This window comes from Rhinatrema bivittatum, chromosome 9 (genome assembly GCF_901001135.1).
Source record: "Rhinatrema bivittatum chromosome 9, aRhiBiv1.1, whole genome shotgun sequence".
NCBI classification, from domain to species: Eukaryota; Metazoa; Chordata; class Amphibia; order Gymnophiona; family Rhinatrematidae; genus Rhinatrema; species Rhinatrema bivittatum.
In genome coordinates, this window is record NC_042623.1 from 197,950,873 (window position 1) to 197,973,047 (window position 22,175).

At 44.3% G+C, this 22,175-nt stretch overlaps 1 protein-coding gene across 1 annotated transcript in view; it reads right to left on the reverse strand.

Annotated features, from left to right (window-relative positions):
* SLC16A14 (solute carrier family 16 member 14) overlaps positions 1 to 22,175 on the reverse strand; it is a 77,687-nt gene that overhangs the window by 39,618 nt on the left and 15,894 nt on the right. The window contains exon 3 of the mRNA XM_029616035.1: positions 1,438 to 1,581. Within this exon, the coding sequence (XP_029471895.1) occupies positions 1,438 to 1,581 (144 nt within the window). The remainder of the gene's footprint in view (positions 1 to 1,437; positions 1,582 to 22,175) is intronic.

A 22,175-nucleotide genomic window follows, 5' to 3' on the forward strand; every position in this document is an offset into this window, starting at 1 on the left:
ATGTCAAACAGAGGAATTCTGTAAGGCTAGAGCGGTTTCTCAGAACGAGGTTCACAATCTAATAAATCTGCAAACACTCCACAGGGAGAAACGAGGCCGCTGTTAACAAGGTCTGCAGAAAACCGCCACTGCAGCCATCCCAAAATCTGCTAAGGAACTCTGTAGGTCAATCTCTCTCCGCACACCCACTGCAGATCACGGCAGATTCCCCTGATGCTGGTGGAAAAAAAAAAAAAGTGTAACAGGCTGATGCAATATAAACGCGCTAAAAAAAGGCGCATTTATATCCTTTCACTTTGCTATGAAGTAGAACAGACGCACGTGTCACGTACAGCTCAAGAGCTCGTACGTGTATCGGCTGAATACGCGAGCACATTCGTTTCTGATTTCTAGGTTTTGAGAAGCAGTTGCACGATCAGGCGCATCATTTTTACCCACACCCGACGTGGGAAGCCTTAAGTCGGCGGAGACAATGACTGGCGCACGTTTTAGTCGGGAACTAGGCGAGTGTTTTCGGTCGGGAAAAGTATCTGGGGGGGGGGGGGGGGGGGGGAGGAGATGCAAATGTCTGCAAGTCCCTTTTCCTGGGCAATTCTCCACATTAAAATTCTGCGCGTATTTTTCCTCTGAAATCTGATGCAAATTCCAGAGGCAGAAAATATCTGCGGACTTGGCAGTCGTGTGGGACTCGTCGCCTTAGGTATGCGTGACTGATCCGGAGGGTGTTACCTGGCAATTAATAACCTAATTATAAACTAAAGAACTTTTAACACAGCAGGAGAGTAACAGAAAACCCCAGGCCCAGGATTTCATAACACATAATTTGGTATTAATATAAAAGGCGAAAAAAAATTCTCTCTTTAACTGGAAAACTAACTCAGCAGTTCACCACCTCCTTGGTAGAGGCTTCTGAGGTTAAACAGATATTTCAGTAATGATTTCTGCCAGGTCAGAGATCTGGGACCTTTTTCAACTTCCTTCCTTGTCCCCACTGCAGCTGCAGTAGCAGATAGAGGTCATCGCTAGCCCTGACCTAGGACCTTCCCCCCCCCCCCCCCTTTCTTTTCAGAAAAGTACCACTGAAAATATCGAAAGAAGCTCCTTAAAAGGCCGAGGCATTCTTTTCCCGAGCATCCCAGACCATGCGCACAATGGCATTTCTTACAATAAGGATGCACTTTGGTAGATTCATATCTAAATAGCGCTAGCACTGTATTCTTTTCTTTCCATAACTTAGAATAGAATTTGCAATTAGAAAACCTGAATCTGTACCAAAACAGTTATTGGCACGCCCTGTCCTACTGTGAGTATTTCAGTAATTCAAAAAAGAAAAAAAAAAATGGTCCAAAAGGATCCAAGGTTGACTTGATTTCTTGAATTTTAAACTGTTGATCAGAAGATACCAAGATCTTGTCCACACATATATATCTTGCTTACCAGCTGCCAGTCCAAACGTAATAAAGAGGTACTGCACGTTTGTGGCGTAGGCACTCAGAATCCAACCAAGAGCACTCAGCATTCCTCCAATGATTGCCGTCTTGCGACATCCACAGGTGTTAATGAACAACCCAATAAAAGGTCCTGCAGTATAAAAATAATCGGTAATTAACAATGAAAAACCAGCACGGCCACTTAATTATGCCACAATTGTCACCTTGTGGGATTATATCTTGGATTTACTGAGGGCTCGATTCACAGAGGTGTTTATGTATTGATCCAACAGATAAGTTGCATTTCCTGCTGGCTTTAATGTACTCCTTAAAGTGAGACCCACGACCTAATCTGCTAAATGCATGAGCTGTACAACGGCAGCCTTGTGAATAAACATGGCCACATCAAAGAGAGCATGGCCGCTTTAACTCTGCCACATTCAGGCCGATCCAGTACCGTGTGCCAGCCGCTGCGACCGGCTGAACGCGTGTCCATAACCCCCATCCAGCATGGGGATTAGCGCTTCCAAAATGCGCGACCAAGTCTCCGCGTAGATGAGGCTATTAGCTAATCCCCGTGATAAAAAAAAACAACTTTTCTCTGCGGCCAATGCGCCCTTGCAACTCGGCAAATTGAAAGCCCGCCCAGGGCTGGCGTCAAGGTGTGACATGCTCAAGGGCGCGTCGGAAATAAGAAAAATCCTGCTTTCTGTGGTTACTCCAAATAGTATCGTAGCGATACTAAGTAGGAGGAATCCAATAAAGCAGTATTTATTAAACAAATAAAAAGTGTTTGAAGAAAAAAAAAAATTCTGGACGTCCAAGGCACACGCACGTGGTCCAGGCCGTGTATCTTGTGCGCGTCTATGCCCATAGCGGGAGAAAACAGACGCTCGTAGATTGAGCGTCCGTTTTCCCCCCCCCCAACAGCCACCTCTCCTGTACGCCCGATGCCTCGGAGGTGCTAGGGACGCACATTTCTCCCCCCGGCGCCTCCTTTCTAGCACGACCTCCTCATTTAAATAGTTGATCGCGTGCCCGGGAGGGGTGGCCGGGCGCGCGTTAGGAAAGCTGGCGCTTGTTTTCCCAGCACGCATTTACTGGATTGGCCTGATTGGGCGCAGCTCAGGTTTCCCTGTACCCAGGGGCAGGCGACGCTGGTCCTGGAGAGCCATGAGCAGGTCTGGTTTTCAGGATAAGCCACAATGAATATGCATGAGATAGACGGGCAATACAATGAAGGCAGTGCATGCAAATTTACCTCATGCATATTCATAACCGGGAACTTTTGAGTCCTGCTCACCCTGAAATTAGCAGAGGAGAATAAAATAGTTTCCAATCTTGGCGACTCCAGCTTGATTTTCTGAATCAACATCTTTGTTTCTCATTTTCTGTCCTTCTTTCTGCTCCTTTCTTGGTTTTCTGTCTCTCTCTCTCTAGAGACCAAAAGTAGTCCAAATGTATCTTTATTTGAGTGGAGACATAAATGCATACAGGTGCCCGACTCAGGCCGAGTTTTGCCCCACATGGGGCTGCCTCAGGGGCTAAAATAACAAAATACAACATGTAAATAAACATACATACGTAAATATTGAATCTAAAGCTGTGTCATAAAATAAGGACATTATGCCAATAAATAATGGGCAGCACCTATAACCTTAAAAGTATAGTATACTATATACTACATAGTAAAAGTATACTTTTAAGGTTATAGTATACTATATAGTTTTTTGTTAATCTTAAAAGTATACTTTTAAGGTTATAGTATACTATATAGTTTTTTGTTAATCTTAAAAGTATACTTTTAAGGTTATAGTATAGTATACTATATACTACATAGTAAAAGTATACTTTTAAGGTTATAGGTGCTGCCCATTATTTATTGGCATAATATCCTTATTTTAGGACACAGCTTTAGATTCATTTGATTGTACATTTGTATTCATAAGTAATTTTATTTTGTTTATTAATTTCCAGACTATTAGATAACTGAAGCTTTTTATAAGAGCACTTTTGTGATATAGAAAAAAAGAGAACATCATCACGCAGGTATAAATACTGTTGTCACATTACATTTTGCAATTTTCTGTATTATATTTTTTTCTGTTTTTGATCAAGTGATATTCATGTTTTTTGTTAAGTCTGTGGTACCTTTTATATGTTCATTTTGTTTTTAATTAAGTTTTAACTTCTAAATATTTATGTATGTATGTTTATTTACATGTTGTATTTTGTTATTTTAGCCCCTGAGGCAGCCCCATGTGAGGCGAAACTCGGCCTGAGTCGGGCACCTGTATGCATTTATGTCTCCACTCAAAGATACATTTGGACTACTTTTGGTGTCTAATCCATACTGTTGCCCACACGGTGTTCTTAGACAACCTACCCTCCTGCTTCATCAGTCTCTCTCTCTGGAGTCCTCTTTTTTGCTTCAGTTCCTTCTCTTCCTTTCTCTCTTTCCTTTAGGAGTGGATACTTTAATACTTTCTCTTCCCTTTTTTCCTCTCCCCATTTCTTCCAGTTTTTCCTTCTTCCTATTTGTCCTACCTGCTCTGCTTTCACCGTTATTTCTCCTGTACTCCTCCATTGCTCATCCCCTTCCTTCAACATCATCAACCTGGACTCCTCAACCCAACCCCAAGTTCTCCTGCCATCTCTTGTCCTCACTTTCACCCCTTTATCTTCCTCTTCTGTATTCTCCACCTTTTCTCTCCCTCTTCCCTTAATTCAACCGTCTCTCCTCCTTATTACCTTTTCCCTCTTATTTTGCTCCTCTCTAAACAACTTTCTCTCTCCTCACTCTGTTTCTCCCCAACACTCTTGCTTTTTCATCTCTTCCCCTAGCTCTCGCATTCTTGCTCTCCCCTTTTGCTCTCTCTCCTCTGGCTGTCACCTCTCACTCCCCCCACATTCTACTCCCTCCCCATCCTTACTCCTCCCTCTGATTCCCCCCACATGCTTGCTCTCCTTACTATCCCTTCTCATACACACTCTCTTGCCCTCTCACTGACTCCATCTCTCTGCCCCCAACACACACACACACAGTTTATCTCTCCACCTTTGCTCTCTCACTCACACACATGCATACTTTCTCTCGTTCTCTCATCTACTCTTGCCATTTCTTTTCCCTCACCCTGATCCATACAGGAGACAAGAAAGTGCTTCCCCATCTTTCACTGCTAATTGGTTCATTCCACCAGCCAGAACCAATCAGAGGCAGGAAGTGAAGAATTAGCAGCAGAGCATCCTCTTAGCAGTTAGTGCAGTTAGTATAGCTGTGTTTAAAAAAGGATTGGATAAGTTCTTGGAGGAGAAGTCCATTACCCGGAGGCTGGGGCAGTTGGAGGTGTGGCCTCTGTGGATAGAGAGGAACGCGGCATACCGGAGGAGTTTGGATTGAACAGCATGGAGGCAGAGGATTTTGTCAAGCCTGAGGTTGTTTCTTTGGATTCCCTTTGGGGAATGATCGCAGGTATGTCCAAATTAATCAAGGAACAAACCTCTCAAATTGTAAATCTGGGGAGGAAATTGGATTTGGTGGCCGGAGATAGTTGCCGTGCACAACAAGAACAGGCACAAGCAACTGAGGCACTAAATCAGGATATGAAAAAATTACAAAACATATCTGCAAACCTAGTGCGAGACTCCCTGAATTCGTCAAGGCGTTTAGAAGCCGTGGAAATTTTCCTCAGACATTTGAACATCAGACTTCTTAATTTTCCAAAAATAATGGGTGAGCTACCGATTGTGACCTTTAAAAAATATCTTCAAGAGACCTTAAAGATTCCACTGGAGCAAATACCTCCTGTGAAGAAAATCAGTTTTTTGATTCAAAGAACTGGAAATGTTTCATCGAGAGAAGAGAATAGGCCTGATATTGCGAACCTCACCCAGTACTTAGAAAATACTGAAGTAGAAATAATAGAAAGAGCTGTGTTGTTCATATCCCTATATTCGGAACAGGATTTCAGTATGATAATGAGAGCTTACTTCAAAAAAATAAAAGAAATGTATTTAGGTCAACCGATCAGAGTATTCCCTGATTTGTCCCGGCCGACTCAAATGCGTAGAAAAGTTTTTCTTTCTATGAGAGCGGAAGTCCTGGCACTAGGAGCGAGCTTTCAGCTCCGCTACCCTTGTAGATGTGTAGTAAAGATTTCTAATAATGTTTGTTTTCTTTAACCCCGACCATTTGAGAGAATTCCTGATTAGTAAGAGTCAGCCTCCATCTACTTGGAAGAAGAGAGTAATCTGTGTGGGTTCTATGTTTTTGTGTTAACTTTGATAATTTACCTATGATCTTCTCAAGTAATAGTAAATACGCTCCCCCCAATGTTACCTCTTTAGTTTCTATTGAGATACTAAAAATGAGAAGGACTATGTTAATAGTTGTATATTATATGAATATGATCTTTTTTTTTTTCTTACAATAGTTTTCTTGTATCTCATGAAACTGTTTCAAACAAAATTATATTTTGTGAATGTGTAAAAACTGAGAAATAAAGAATTAAAAAAAAAAAATCCTATGAAAACAAAAGAAAACCCAATCAAAAGAAGAAAGCAACTAAGAAATAGGTGTGTTGCCAGTTTGAGGAACCTTAATGGAATAGTATTGCTTTATTCAAACGCAGCAGCCCATAGCTCTCTGGCTTTTATCCCAGACTTCTGGTAATATTTGTAGGCCTTTCTATTTTTATTTATTTATTTTTTTTAACTTAGAGCTTCCTTTATGGCTCAGGCAGGGGCAGATTGGCCTATTGGGGGATCGGGCATTCCCCGGTGGGCCGGTTGTGCTAGTCACGTGGTCTGCCGAGCAGGGTTGTGACAGAGCCGCGCTCAGCAGACTATGTGGTATCTCCTGGGCCGGCCTGGGCGGCGAATCCCCAGGCCGGTCTTCATCGGGAATCCGCTGCTGGGCTCAGGTAATTCTAATCTAATTCTAAATACGTAGGGCCCACTTTGCTGCAGTGGCTAGCTAAGGAGATGAACCAGAACAGAATACTGATTGGCTGAGAACGAAGGCCTGGGCAGGTTCCCACTGGTCTTGAAGCTTAGCTGTGGAAGAAGGCGAGCCAGGCTAAGAAAAAACAGCTGATGCTGTCTAATGCGTGAAGAATCTGAATGTATGACTTTGCAAATCAGCAAAAAATAATTCTTTATGTGTCAATTTTATTCTCATCATGCCTTAGCAGCTGGAGTTTTCGCAGGGCCTCCATTCTGAGCCGATTAGTATTTTCTCCTGATCAACCGCCTCCCTCTATTACCTAGCCAGTGCAGCAAAGTAGGCATCAATGAACAGTTAATGACATAGAACAAAGTGACGACTCCTGTTTAATTTGTATTCTGTTTTCTTGCCCAGCATCTTCCAAATGCTAAATGTTCCCGCAACCCTCTTGGCAGGCAGCTGGCAGCAGGGTCAGAGTGCAGACAATTGTTGAGGCACGTGGCAGACAACAGAGGCATCTTCCAGGCAAAGGTCGAGATGGAAGATCTGGCCAAAACTGGGCAGACAGAAAGGAGGAACACAAGCCCATGGGACATGGACAAGAACCGGACCCAGAGAAGACACACTAGAGTCCACAGTATGGAGAGGAAGCACAGAACACAACGATGAGCAGGACTGGCACAGACACAAGGCAGAGAGGACAAGAGGAACTCAGGAAGCAAGGCAAACCAACAGTAGCAACTCGTTCCAACTGAAGATTCTGGCAGATCTTTTGCTGAGGAAAAAATCAAGAACAGACGCAGTGTTTAAGTAGCTCCAGTGGCTAACATCAACACAGAGCACCGTAAGTACCTTCCTACTGCTGGCCCTTTAAACATGCAGCTGGCGTCGTCATCCGGGCAGTGCAGTCTACAGACCGGTGCTGCGGCAGTAAGGAAATGCTGACAGCGGTGTTACAGTAAACCCCACCTTTTCAGCCCACTCCCTGGGCTATGTGGCTTGGGTTTATGGGGAAAAAGGTGGTGGAATGTCCTAATAAGTTGAGGCGCATGGACATTGCAAGCCAACTCCCATGTATTCTCCTCAAATCCATATCCTTTCCAGGCTATTAGATACTCTAACTTGCTACGGATTTTCCTGGCATCTAATATATCTAGGACTTCAGATTCTGCATCCAGATCTAAAGACACTGTTGATGACGAAAGAATCTTCTGACAGTTCCAAAAGAGTAATAGAAGCTTAAGCAAGGATACATGAAATGAGTTATGTGTCTTCAAGGTCGATGGTCACTGAAGTTGATATGTAACAGACTCTATCCATTGCAACATAGATTAAGGACCAATGAATCCAGGTGAGAACTTTGATGAAAGGGTTTTTAAACAAAGGTTCCTTGTGCTGAGCCATACTTCGTCTCCTGGTTTAAACTGGGGAGCAGGATGACACTTCTCGTTGGCCTCCCTTTTATATCATTGAGCGGCTTTAGTCAAGAGTTTGTGGATCTTCTTCCAAAGTTAGTAAAGTGTTTGGGACGTCTGTTCTGCAACCAGGTACTGGGTGTTTATTGGCAACAGAATCTAGGCCGTTGCCCATAGATGCTGGAGAATGGCGAGGATCCCAATGATTCGCACATCTGATTGTTGTAACAAAACTCTGCCCAGGGTAACAAGGAGGCCCAGTTGTCCTGCTTTTCATTGACATACACCCATAGGAAAGCTTTCAAGGACTGGTTGACTATTTTAGTTTTCCCCATTTGATTGGGGATGACAGGCAGAAGTGAAGTCTAGATAATCCCAAATTTCTTACATAAAGCTTTGCCAGAATCGAGAGGTGAATTGAACGCCTCTGCACTCACGATATAATCAGGAGGTCCATGCAACCTAAATATGTTTTCAAAGAAGTGCTGGGTCAACACTGGGGCTGAAGGCAATGATTCAAGAGGCACAAAGTGAGCCAGATGACTGGGGGAAGATGTGATAAAATCCATAGAAATATGGAACCAAGGCTTCTTTGGAACTGGCAAAGGTTGCAAGAGTCCCCAGGAGTCAGAAGTTATGGGTTTATTCTGAGCACAGTTAGCAGAAGATTCTACATAGATCTAGATGTCCTAGGACAGATGGGGCCACCAATAATGAGGAGAAATTAATTCTCTGGATGTCCTGCGAGCTTAGAGTCATGTGCTTAGTGAAGGACCCTTTCCCTAAGTCATTTAGGAACTACTGTCAATTTTAGCAGGCACCTTAAGAGTCGTGGTGGCCAGAATATTCATGGTATCAATAACCAGCTGAGGGAGTTCCAGGGCCTTTGAATCTTTGAATGAATGGGAGAGCACATCCACTCGTACATTTTTGTCTGTGGGCAGATATTTTAGCTAAAAATGTTACCTATTGGAGAAGAGAGACTACCTGGATTCTTTCAGATATGTCAGATTCTTTTGATCCATGTCAGGCACTCTCAAGCAGGTGTCTCCATTCCTCGAGAGCCAGTTTAATGGCCAGAAACTCGCAGTCGCCAACAGTGTAATTCCATTCAACTGGTGAAACGTTTTGGAGAAGGAGCAGGGTGTCATCTTCCCATTGTCATCGCTATTTATTTATTTTTATTTAACCATTTCTATTCCACCTGTCTACAAAACTAGGCGGATTACAAAGTAACATACATAATAACCTTAATATACATAGACAATAAATATATTAAAAGTATACAGCATTAAAGTATACAGCATAAAAACAACAAATGAATTAAAACTAATAATACAAATCTAATCATATACTCTTGTTCAATCTGTGCCAACTAAATAAAAATCAATGTATAGCTCATCAGAAACAAGTACTCTATATTTGTTCCTTATGAATAAGCCATGCTGCATTTTAATTTTCAAGTTGTTATACATGTCTGATGCCATCAGGTATTCTCTTGTACTCAACATTTAGATTTAAAAATAAAGAAAGAAACACTGACTGTGGTCATCAGATTCCCTCAAATGCTCTCAAAAATAGATTCTTTCTAAACTCTAAAATTTAATTTAGTAACTCATTCCAATACATTGGGTTTGTGACATAAAGCATAAGTTTGTTGGATGTAGAAAGTCTGACTGTACACAAAGAAGGTACTTCTAGTAGAAACTGCAAAGAAGATCTTAAAGTATGTATAGGCTGATAAATTTTAAAGACTGAACCCAAGGTACTTGGAGCCAAGCCATAAAAAGCTTTAAAAAGTCAAAATAATCTTAAACTTAATCTGATAATGAATAGGTAGCCAGTGAAGTCAAGCAAGCATTGGAGTTATGTGCTCACAAATAATTTGGCCTGTTGAAACAGTACCATTCCAGCTCCTATCATAGAGGCATCTACCTCCAGGAAGAATGGTTTGTTATCATCAGGATAGGCCAGCCAGGGGGCATCCACGAAAGCGGTCTTTAGTCGACGAAAAACGTGCATGCCTCTTCAGGTCAATTTCAGGTAATGGCTCCTTTCTGAGTTAAGGCAGTTAGTGGCATAGCTATAGAGGAATAATCATAAATTAATTGTCTATAGTAATTAGTGAAGCAGAGGAATCGCTGGAGGGTTCTGAGCTCTATTGGTTAAGACTAGTTCCATATAGTTGAGATTTTATGTGGATCCAACTTCAATCCTTGATCAGAGATGATGTGCCCCAAGAAGAGTACTTGGGATTGCTCGAACAAACAATTTTTCAACTTAGCATAAAGCTGGTTGTCCTGCAGGTGCTGGAGAACCATCCAAAACATGTTTCCAATGTTCAGGGGGGGACTGAGAAAAAATGAGAATGTCATCTAAGTAAACGAGAACACAGGAATTAAGGACATCTCTAAAAATTTTGTTGACCATGGTTTGGAAGACAGCGGGGGTACTGCATAAGTCAAAGGGCACCACTAGATATTCAGAATGTCCATCGCGAATGTTAAATGCAGTCTTCCATTCATCACCTTCCCATATTCTGCTCAGGTTGTATGCCCCCTACCACAAATCAAGCTTCATAAATATAGTTGGCCCCTGGAGCCTGTCGAATAATTCAGAAATGAGAGGTATCGAATCCTTTTGGAGATAGCATTCAGGCCCTGGTGTTACGATTGGCAGCCATGAGTTGCCCCCACAGACTGCTGCTTCTACCTTCAGGTCCAGTCCCAGCACATGCAGCAGGATGCCGCTAGTGATCCCAATTGAGCCAGCTGCCCCTCAATGCGGCAAGATGCTGCTGACATGTGGCAGATGCTGTTGCTTCTGCACTTGTCTGATGCTTCTTAGGTGCGCGTGCAACGCTGTGTAATTTAAAGGGCCTCCAGCAGGAAAAGCTCTGCGGCGCCCTAGGTGACATCAAATGTGCTGGTCTATAAAAGGTCTTGCTAGCCCTGTTTCAATGACTCGGCAACAGGTCTGTCTGCTTCATTGGTAGTGCGAGTTGCCTAAGCATCTTATCTTCGATTCCTGTGTCTTCGGTGTTATTTTCTTCAGTTACAGTGTCATTATTTTCAGTTCTTCAGTACCAGCGTCCTTGTCTTCAGTTCATCTATATCTCTCTTGATGGCCTGCCAGTTCTGCTCCTTGCCTTCCTGCCCTACTTATCCATCCCGCCTTCCCGTCAGATGGATATCCGGTTGTTGCAAGCGCAGGAGAGAGCGTGGTTACTTGCTTGAAAGAGTGAGCCCTTGGACCACGGCACAATCCCAGGGCGGAGCTCCAAGGTATACGCCATGGGAGGCGAACGTATCCGGGCACGGGCTGGATCAAAACTTAGAGATGCTATGGAGATGTGAAGCACTCAAGCCTCTGCTAAATCTGCATGCACAGGAGTGAGACCCAGCAACGCAATGCTGATCTCAGGGATAGCCCTCCGGCAACTCGTTAGCCCTTTTGGACCTGCTGCTTGGAACGGCGTGTGCGTCAGGACAGACAAAGGCTGAGGATAAGACTTGGCATGACAAGGAACTTGGACGAAGACTTAGGTTCAGGTTCAACTGGTCTGAGCCGAAGCGCACCCTACACAACCTGAGGGATGTTCACAGACCACGCTGTCCTGCTGCATGCCCTACACAACCCGCCACGACTGGTCGCAGATCACACCAGCGACGCAGGCTCTGGACTGAGACTCTGACATGGACAGAAGCCAGACACACTGGAAAAATGATTTGAGATGAGGAACAAGGTTTGAGACTAGGAACAAGGAGATCCGCTGGCTGGACAAGCTCCACAAGACCAGGACTAGGAACTTGGAACTTCAAAACAGGGAAAGACTCCGAGGACTTGATCCAGTGAAGACGGATTTGGAAACAGACCTTGTGCCAGGAGCGTGCTACACAACCCACTACGGGCTGGTCACGGACCACATGGCTGGCATGCCTGGAGGAGGGACGAGCGGATCTGGAAGGCAGACCTTGGAACAAAGACAGGAACATCAAGAATTTGATTGAAGACTTGGAAGATGTAACACCAAGAACAAGCGAAGCCACAGAAGACTTGGACACGGTGGAGACTCCAAAGACTTGAACGAAGAACCGATGAGAGACCAGGAGCATGGAACAGGAACAAGGCCAGGAACATCCAATGAAGAAAATGAAGACCATCAAGACAGGAACATGACCACCGAAGAACTTGCAGGATAAGGACACTATGGACAACCATGAAGATCCTTGCCAGATAAGCCCTTTTATAGGGCTGTTGGAATCATGAGGCGATGATGTCATCAAGAAGAGCCACAGGGCTTTTCCTGCCGTGGGCCCTTTAAATGGAGATCAGCAATGCGTGTGTGCACCTAGGGAAGGCACCGCGTGGGAGATGCATTGGCAGTAGCAATCCAGGCCACAAAGATCACAGATGGCATCCGGGAGGACGGCAGCACTCAGGCTGCTATGAAGCAGGCATTGGTGACACACAGCCGCAAAGATAGCAAAGACAGCTGCAAGGATGACCTTGTCGGCGGCACTCCTGCCGAAGGAAAGCAGAGCAGGCATCCAGCCGGCACGGAGGTGAGAGGTCGCTCGCGGACTTGTCCCCCCGTGGCATCACAACACTGGTGTTGACCTCGCCCTGATCTTGGACCTGTTTGACCTTTGCCTGTCACTGACCACTGCTTGGATACCCTCGACCGCCGCCTGCCACCAATTATGCCTGGCCTCAGTCCGCTCTGCCCCAGCAACACTGATGAATCTCCGCCATCTGCAGAGGCCCCCTCCTAAAATCTGCCAGCCCTGGCACCAAAGGGCTCAACCCGAGGGGAATGTGGGCTGGGAAAGTTGAAGTTCTAGTTGGGCCTTTGCCTTGTCCGGGTCACCAGACGGGAGTTCCAACCTGCAGGTTGTATCCACCCCACATCAGCCTAAGGTTCCAGGTCTGCAACAGGCGATTCCTGGCCTAGCCCAGAAATTAGTCACTACAGGTGGCCTTGGAACTTGTAGTTGCAGACATGAATGGTCTTGCTGCACTACTGGACATCCTGGTCGCTCCCACCACCTCACCTCAGCCAGCAGAGATACCAGCGCTACTCCCAGTAACCAACTGGCTTATACTACAGTTACCAACTCCACCCTAGTATGCCAGGGATCCCCAGAAATGTCAGGGATTTTTAAATCAGTTCCATATGCACCATTATTTCTGGATGATTTGACTAAAATGACCTATATCCTCTCCTTATTGGATGGAACGGCCTTAACTTGGGCCTCCCCCCTCTGGAGCATGTGGATTCTTTGCTGCATAGACCAGTTTAAAACAATCTTTGAAGAGTCTGGCCATACAACTACCATGGATTCCAGCTTACTCCACCTCAGACAACGCTCCAGAAACCTGGCAGAATATGCCATATAATTTCAAACCCTGGCAACCAAGCTGAATTGGTGGGGAAATAATTTGCTTGCTATATTCTTGGAAGGCCTATTACCTAAAGTTAGGGATGAGCTTCTAGTGAGGTGGGAGCTGCCCACCTCACTAGAAGTGCTCATTGACCTCATGGGGAAAATAGACAAGTGATTCCAGGAAACAGCCCAAAAGAGCCGCTCAACACATAATAATATCTCATGGGCACCACCCTTCCAACCCTCGCTCATGCTTGAACACCAGTGCCCCTTCCACAGGAAGAGTCCATGCAATTGGGCCGATGTCTGGCTCCTAAAGAAAATATTTGACACAGACAACTAGGCCTTTGCTTATACTGCACAGCCTAAGGTCACATCTTAGCTCAATACCCCAAGAGAATGAGGAGTGTACAATGCCCAGAGTCAGTTGGACAGGTGACCCTAGGGTTCACAACATAGACATCCCAGTTCATCTAGCTAGTCACCTTGGAACAGGCTCCCATATGTTTCTCCACCCAAGCTTTGGTGGATTCTGGCTTCGGAGGGAAATTCATACAGCAAGAGCTTGTTGAGCAGTTCCAAATATCTACTGTTCCCATGACTCCACCCCTAGTACTCTCGTGTCTCTTCAGAGACCCCCTTCCAGGAATAGTGACCTGGTCTACCGTGCCCCTCACATTATGTACTGGGTCCTCACACACGGAAGTCATCAGTTTCCACATCCCATCCAGAGCCATGAGTCCAGTTATACTAGACTAGCCATGGATGCGGAATCATCAGGCACAGTTTGACTGGTCCATCTTGGAATTCATCCATTGGGGATCTGGATGTACTGATTCCTGTATGGCATCCAAAAGCTCCACAATCCAGTGGGAGCACTGAGAGGAGAGGATCACCTTGCTGGTGGCTGAAAGGAATCAGTAAGTATTTGCTTGGGGCATTGTCTTTTTTAAAAGTATTGGGGCAAAGTTAACTATTTGGTAATATTATTTAGGGTGTTTGTGCTTTTAATAGTCATTAAGGCAGCAAATAAACAGAAGTTAGACAGTTTGTATTTTTAAATAGTCAGTCAGTAAGGCCGCTAGTAAGCAGTAGTTAGTGTGTTTGTATACTTTAAAAAAAAAAGTAGCCAGAAGCTAGAAATAAACTAGGAGCAGTGAATACCTAAGTAAAAAGGTTGAAAAGTTCAGTTCAGTTACTCACCTTGGAAAAGTGTTGCGGTAGTGTGATTTGGTTTGATTAGGTACTAGCATTTGTTAACCAAGAGAGCAGTGAGTAACTCTGGCTGACTAACTGAAGTTAGACTGTTTGTATTTCCCAACCCTCTCACCCACCTCTAGCTCATCCTTTAATTTATAGGCAGGTGCCACTTTAAAAAAACAAAAAAAAACCAACACACAACACCTTATTGAGAGTTTGATCATTCCCGTGTAGGCCACTACCAGACATCTAGTGAACTCACTAATACATTTAAAGGACATTAGACACATTCCTACTCCAATAGCAACCTAAAACTTAAGTAGGAACTGAACAAATTTGAGATGAAGGCAGCAGTCCAGCAGCAAGAGGGGAGCTTCCCAGTCTTTTGCATCAAGTGTCACATGTATGATTTTTTACCCGCTGGTGAGAAATTGTACATGTGCATGAGATGCAAAGAGCTCCTGGCTCTCAGAGAACGAGTCCGATCTCTGGAGGCTAGAGTGGCAGACCTGGAGAAGCTGAGGCAGACAGAGAGGTATATAGAGGAGACCTTCAGGGACATAGTAGCCAACTCCCAACTTCAGACTGGCAGCCCTGGTGCTGCCTTGAAGGAAGAAGGTCTCATGATTGGAGAGCATCAACCTGATGCAGCAGGAAAGGATCCTGTAGCAAGGACCTGCTCTCCAGGTGATGCATTGTCCTTTTGCACCGAGGATATCTCCCCAAGTCCTACTGCCCAGGAGGGAAGGGTTAGGTCGGCCATCATAGTTGGTGATTCAATAATTAAGAATGTAGACAGCTGGGTGGCTGGTGGGCATGAGGATCGCCTGGTAACATGCCTACCTGTTGCGAAGGTGGCGGACCTCACACGTCACCTAGATAGGATTTTAGACAGTGCTGGGGAGGAGCCAGCTGTCGTGGTACATGTGGGCACCAACGACATAGGAAAATGTGGGAGGGAGGTTCTGGAAGCCACATTTAGACTCTTAGGTAGAAAGCTTAAATCCAGAACCTCCAGGGTAACATTCTCTGAAATGCTCCCTGTTCCACGTGCAGGTCACCAGAGGCAGGCAGAGCTCCAGAGTCTCAATGCATGGATGAGACGATGGTGCAAGGAAGAGGGATTCAGTTTTGTTAGGAACTGGGGAACCTTTTGGGGAAAGGGGAGTCTCTTCCGAAGGAATGGGCTCCATCTTAACCAGGGTGAAACCAGACTGCTGGCGCTAACTTTTAAAAAGGAGATAAAGCAGCTTTTAAACTAGAACAAAGGGGAAATCCGACAGTCGCTCAGCAGCACATGGTTCGGAGAGAGGTATCTTTAAAGGATACTAATGATGCATTAGAATTAGGGCATCCCGACAGTGAGGTTACAATAATAAGAAAAGTAGTCCAAGTGCCTGTAACTAAAAACCCACCTGAGCTAAAAAATTCTAACTTATCCCTATCAATTAAAAAGCAGAATGAAAATACAAACAAAAAACAAACTTTGAAATGTTTGTATGCTAATGCCAGAAGTCTAAGAAGTAAGATGGGACTAAATGCACAATTGAATCTTTATAGGTAGAAATCCCTTGTGTGTCGAGGAACACTATAGTGATAGGAGTATACTACCGTCCACCTGGTCAAGATGGTGAGACTGATAGTGAAATGCTAAGAGAAATTAGGGAAGCTAACCAAATTGGTAGTGCGGTAATAATGGAAGACTTCAATTACCCCAATATTGATTGGGTAAATGTATCATCGGTACATGCTAGAGATATAAAGTTCCTGGATGGAATAAATGACATTTTTATGGAGCAATTGATCCAGGAACAGACAAGAGAGGGAGCAATTTTAGATCTAATTCTCAGTGGAGCACAGGATTTGGTGAGAGAGGTAACGGTGGTGGGGCCGCTTGGCAATAGTGATCATAATATGATCAAATTTGAATTAATGACTGGAAGGGGGACAGTAAGCAAATCCACGGCTCTCGTGCTAAACTTTCAAAAGGGAAACTTTGATAAAATGAGAAAAATTGGAAGAAAAAAACTGAAAGGAGCAGCTACAAAGGTAAAAAGTGTGCAAGAGGTGTGGTCATTGTTAAAAAAATACCATCCTAGAAGCACAGTCCAGATGTATTCCACACATTAAAAAAGGTGGAAAGAAGGCAAAACGATTACCGGCATGGTTAAAAGGGGAGGTGAAAGAAGCTATTTTAGCCAAAAGATCTTCATTCAAAAATTGGAAGAAGGATCCAACAGAAGAAAATAGGATAATGCATAAGCGTTGGCAAGTTAAATGTAAGACACTGATAAGACAGGCTAAGAGAGAATTTGAAAAGAAGTTGGCCGTAGAGGCAAAAACTCACAGTAAAAACTTTTTAAAATATATCCGAAGCAGAAAGCCTGTGAGGGAGTCAGTTGGACCATTAGATGATCGAGGGGTTAAAGGGGCACTTAGAGAATATAAGGCCATCGCAGAAAGATTAAATTATTTCTTTGCTTTGGTGTTTACTAAAGAGTATGTTGGGGAAATACCCGTTCAGAAGAAGGTTTTCATGGGTAACGATTCAGGTGGACTGAACCAAATCACAGTGAACCTAGAAGATGTGGTAGGCCTGATTGATAAACTGAAGAGTAGTAAATGACCTGGACTGGATGGTGTACACCCCAGGGTTCTGAAGGAACTCAATAATAAAATTTCAGACCTATTAGTAAAAATTTGTAACCTATCATTAAAATCATCCATTGTACCTGAAGACTGGAGGATAGCTAATGTAACCCCAATATTTAAAAAGGGCTCCAGGGGCGATCCGGGAAACTACAGATTGGTTAGCCTGACTTCAGTGCCAGGAAAAATAGTGGAAAGTGTTCTAAGCATCAGAATCACAGAACATATGGAAAGACATGGTTTAATGGAACAAAGTCAGCATGGCTTTACCCAAGGTAAGTCTTGCCTCACAAATCTGCTTCACTTTTTTGAAGGAGTTAATAAACATGTGGATAAAGGTGAACCGGTAGATGTAGTATACTTGGATTTTCAGAAGGCATTTGACAAAGTTCCTCATGAGAGGCTTCTAGGAAAAGTAAAAAGTCATGGGGTAGGTGGCGATGTCCTTTCGTGGATTGCAAACTGGCTAAAAGACAGGAAACAGAGAGTAGGATTAAATGGACAATTTTCTCAGTGGAAGGGAGTGGGCAGTGGAGTGCCTCAGGGATCTGTATTGGGACCCTTACTTTTCAATATATTTATAAATGATCTAGAAAGAAATACGACGAGTGAGGTAATCAGATTTGCAGATGATACAAAATTGTTCAGAGTAGTTAAATTACAAGCAGATTGTGATAAATTGCAGGAAGAACTTGTGAGACTGGAAAATTGGGTGTCGAAATGGCAGATGAAATTTAATGTGGATAAGTACAAGGTGATGCATATAGGGAAAAATAACCCATGCTATAGTTACACAATGTTGGGTTCCATATTAGGTGCTACAACCCAAGAAAGAGATCTAGGTGTCATAGTGGATAACACATTGAAATAGTCGGTTCAGTGTGCTGCGGCAGTCAAAAAAGGAAACAGAATGTTGGGAATTATTAGAAAGAGAATGGTGAATAAAACGGAAAATGTCATAATGCCTCTGTATCGCTCCATGGTGAGACCGCACCTTGAATACTGTGTACAATTCTGATCACTGCATCTCAAAAAAGATATAATTGCGATGGAGAAGGTACAGAGAAGGGCGACCAAAATAAGGGGAATGGAACAGCTCCCCTATGAGGAAAGACTAAAGAAGTTAGGACTTTTCAGCTTGGAGAAGAGACGGTTGAGGGGGGATATGATAGACGTATTTAAAATCATGAGAAGTCTAGAACGGATAGATGTGAATCAGTTATTTACACTTTCGGATAATAGAAAGACTAGGGGGCACTCCATGAAGTTAGCATGTGGCACATTTAAAACTAATCGAGAAAGTTCTTCTTCACTCAACGTACAATTAAACTCTGGAATTTGTTGCCAGAGGTCGTGGTTAGTTCAGTTAGTATAGCTGTGTTTAAAAAAAGATTGGATAAGTTCTTGGAGGCGAAGTCCATTACCTGCTATTAAGTTGACTTAGAAAATAGCCACTGCTATTACTAGCAATGGTAACATGAAATAGACTTAGTTTCTGGGTACTTGCCAGGTTTCTTATGGCTTGGATTGGCCACTGTTGGAAACAGGATGCTGGGCTTGATGGACCCTTGGTCTGACCCAGTATGGCATGTTATGTTCTCTTGCCCTGGTAATTGTGGCCTCCACTCTTCGGACACTTCTAACTCTCTGTAGAGAATCCAGAAGAACTCAAACTTCTCCACTGCACCTCCAGGAAAATAACCTTAAAGAAGTCTATGAACAATTACAAGAACAATTGGAACAGGAGAAGTCCAAACGAAGACATTTGGAAAAGGAACACAGCTTCGATAAGAAGGAACTTGAGTCAAATATCAAAGGCGAAAATGAAGAGATATGAATCCTGCAGGCCTGACTTTTGTAAGAAAGTAAAAGGAAGCATGAAAGAAATCCGAAGGTCCCATCTAGTTCTACCAGCCCAAAGTCTGAGAAGATGGATAATGTTTTTACTCTCATGGTAGAGGTTGCCCTCTGCCAAAAAGGTCCAGAAGAGACCACCCCTTTGCCTACGGCTCAACCTTCATCTCAGGAATTGCATGAATTATGGGAAAGAAAACAATTGTTGGTTGTGAAAGCTACCACCCAAGCTCTCTGTGGAAAGAATTCCACAGAGAGCTGAAGATGGTCAATCTCCCAATGCAAGAAATGGGACTGTCATCGCCAGTACTCCTGCAAGCCCAAGGCCTCTGGAGGGGAGGGCTTAAGAGCAGGGGTACTGTTAAGATCGGCAGTCCACAGGTTGCCCTGCGGACCACCGCACCTACCTTCAGGCCTGGTTCTGGTGCACACGGCAGGACGCCACTAATGATCCCAGGGCAATGAGTCATCATAGACTGAGGAAATGGTCAGTTTCTCGTTCAGGTCTCTGTAGGAATACCAAGGTGTAGAACCCGTCTCTCATCAATTAAATTGCCAGCTACCCCAGAGTTGAGGAAGACTTCAGCAGTGAAATCCTCCCCCTTTACCTGCAGGTATATTGGTACTATAATCTGAGTATAGAAAGTAGAGTCAACCGAACCTAGGATTGCCTCCCCAACCAGCCCTAGGCTTTTGCATTTCCCTGTTTCTTGGGACACTTGCTGAGGTAATGTCCCAATCCAGCACAGTACAGGCACATATTTTGCAACCTATGCCTATCTCTTTCCTCATCAGAAATCTTAAAACAGCTCAGCTGTATTGATTCCTCTTCCAGATAAGTCAGGGCAGGTCCCTGTGGAGGCACTAGTAGGGGTCATTGGAACCGCGGTGCCAGATGGACGGCCCTTTGGGAGAACTCTCTCTTTTATGCCCACTCCTGGAAGCACACATCGATTTTTATGCATAGGGTGATAAGATTGTCTCGATTGGATGGCATCTCCTGTCATCAATGGGGTCACCAACTCCTTGCCAAAAAACAGCCTCCAAACTCTCCTGATTCCATGGTAGCTCCAATGGCAGGGTCTGAAAGCTGATGGCATACTCTCCAACCATCTTGGAACCTTGCCAAAGACGGAGAAACTCTGGGGCAGTAGAAGCCGAATACTCTGTTTCATCAAAAATTCTCCTGAAGTGAGACAAGAAGTCATCAAGATTCCCCAGTAGTGGATCGCTGTATTCAAAAAGTGTAGAGGCTCATGTGAGTGCTTGTCTGGAAAGAAGAGAAATCTGTGGGGAAAATTAGCATAATCTGTGGGAAAATTAGCTGCTTGAGGCTTGAAGGTGATTAAACACTGATTTATAAAGCCTTGACAGAACATAGGATCCCCTTCATAGTGTGGGGATGGTGCCAGATGGGGAATCACCACTGGCACCCTGGGAGGCAGAGCAATAGCCACCACTGCTGCTGGAAAAGGAACTCCTGCAGGATGGATAGAATCTAGGCGAGTTGTCAGTTTGCAGGAGAGTCATGATTTGGGAGAGTTGATCTTGTTGCTGCAGAAATTGATAAGCCAGACCCTGCAGAAACTGGACTGAGAGGGTATCCACTGATCTCATGGACTCATCAAACTTACACAATCCAGGAGAATGTGAGCTTAAACCACAGTCAGTTGACACAATCTGGCCCACTATGGTGTGGGCTGTCTAACCAATGGTAGCAGACACGCCATCAGCTGGCAAGAAGCACAGAGTCTTCACCTAAGCCGGCTTCCTCCTCCGCAGGTTGAGTCCTTGGGTTCTGGGGGCCAGTAGGATTTTATAGAGAACTGGGTGTGGCAGTACCTGATGCTATGGCAACCCTCTTGGTGGATGGCTGGCAGCAGGGTCAGAATCCAGACAATGGTCAAGGCAGGTAGCAGACATAAGTTCCAGGCAAAGGATGAGGTGGGCAGCAGAGGCAAGTTTCAGTAAAGGTTGAGATGGAAGATCAGGCCAAAACTGAAAAAAAGAACACAAGGCCAGGGGATATGGACAAGAACTGGACCCAGAGAGGAGACACTTGAGTCCAAAGGATGGCGAGGAAGCACAGAACACAACAGGGTGACATCATCAGGGTGTGCTGTGTGTACCTTCCTGCCACCGGTTCTTTAAATTCTACAGAGATGTGCGTGTTCCTAAGGAACATGCAGCTGGAATTGTCATCTGGGCAGTACAGCCTACTGACTGGGGCTCTGGTGGTAAAGGAACGCTGACCACCGGGTAGGCACCAAGGTCAGCAGGTCATTACAGAAAATGAAGTTGAGAAGGAGGGGAGGACAGGAGAGTGAAGGGGAAATAAGATCATCAGCTCCACAGGAGTAGCACAGTAGCTTTTCTTTGGTGGGTCACTTCAGGAGGTGGGACTGTAGCAGCTCTTTGGCCCTCCAAGCCATCCCTAAAATAACAAATTGTCCCACTTGTGACTCAAAGGAAGGCTTCCTTCCTAAGATCTCCTTGTGCCCCGGAGTTCCTCATGATTGGTGAAATAATCACCCATATTCACCCCTCCCCCAAGGATGGCCCTGAAGGAAGAATGAGGGGGCTACAAAGAGCTGCAGATTTTTTCATCCTGGGGCAACAGAGCTCTTCACCACCAAGAGTTACATCAGGTGGATAGGAAGTAGCTCTTCTTGAGTCACACTGAGAGTGGTGGTGCCCTGTGCAACTGCAAAGACCATTCCCTCCACTTCAAAAGCTGGCACTCATTTTGAGTGTGAAATTATTTGTTCCTTTGATTTCTTCAATGCATTTTCTCAGATCCCACTGGGTTCAAATGGAGGAGGTTTGCCATCTGGTGTGAAGGCAAGACCCTAGATCTCTTTTCTTGCCCTACATAAACACTGCTTTCCGGGAAGCTGGGAGACTTGGAGATGTCATTCCAACTAGCAATGACCCATAAAGTGTGATTTGGGAAAGAGATGCTACCTCAGTTGGGATACAGCGCAGTTCCAGATGACACCTAACACAACATCCAATCAATTTCCTTATTCAAACCAAACGGCTCTACTGAGTTTAGAGAATATATCCAAAGTTGTTCTTTTGTGATCAATATGCATTCCCAATTGCCACCCTGAATGTCATATCTCACTTGTTCTAAGACAGCAAAAAAGAAATCATCAAAAAGGATGTTGTTTCTCTAAACAATGTGCAACCAACGGAGCCTCCAATTTTTTGACGCACAATGGCACTCCAATGTTGTAGCATTCTTGTGCGAACTTGTCTGGTAGTTTTACCTATGTAAATTAAATTACATGTG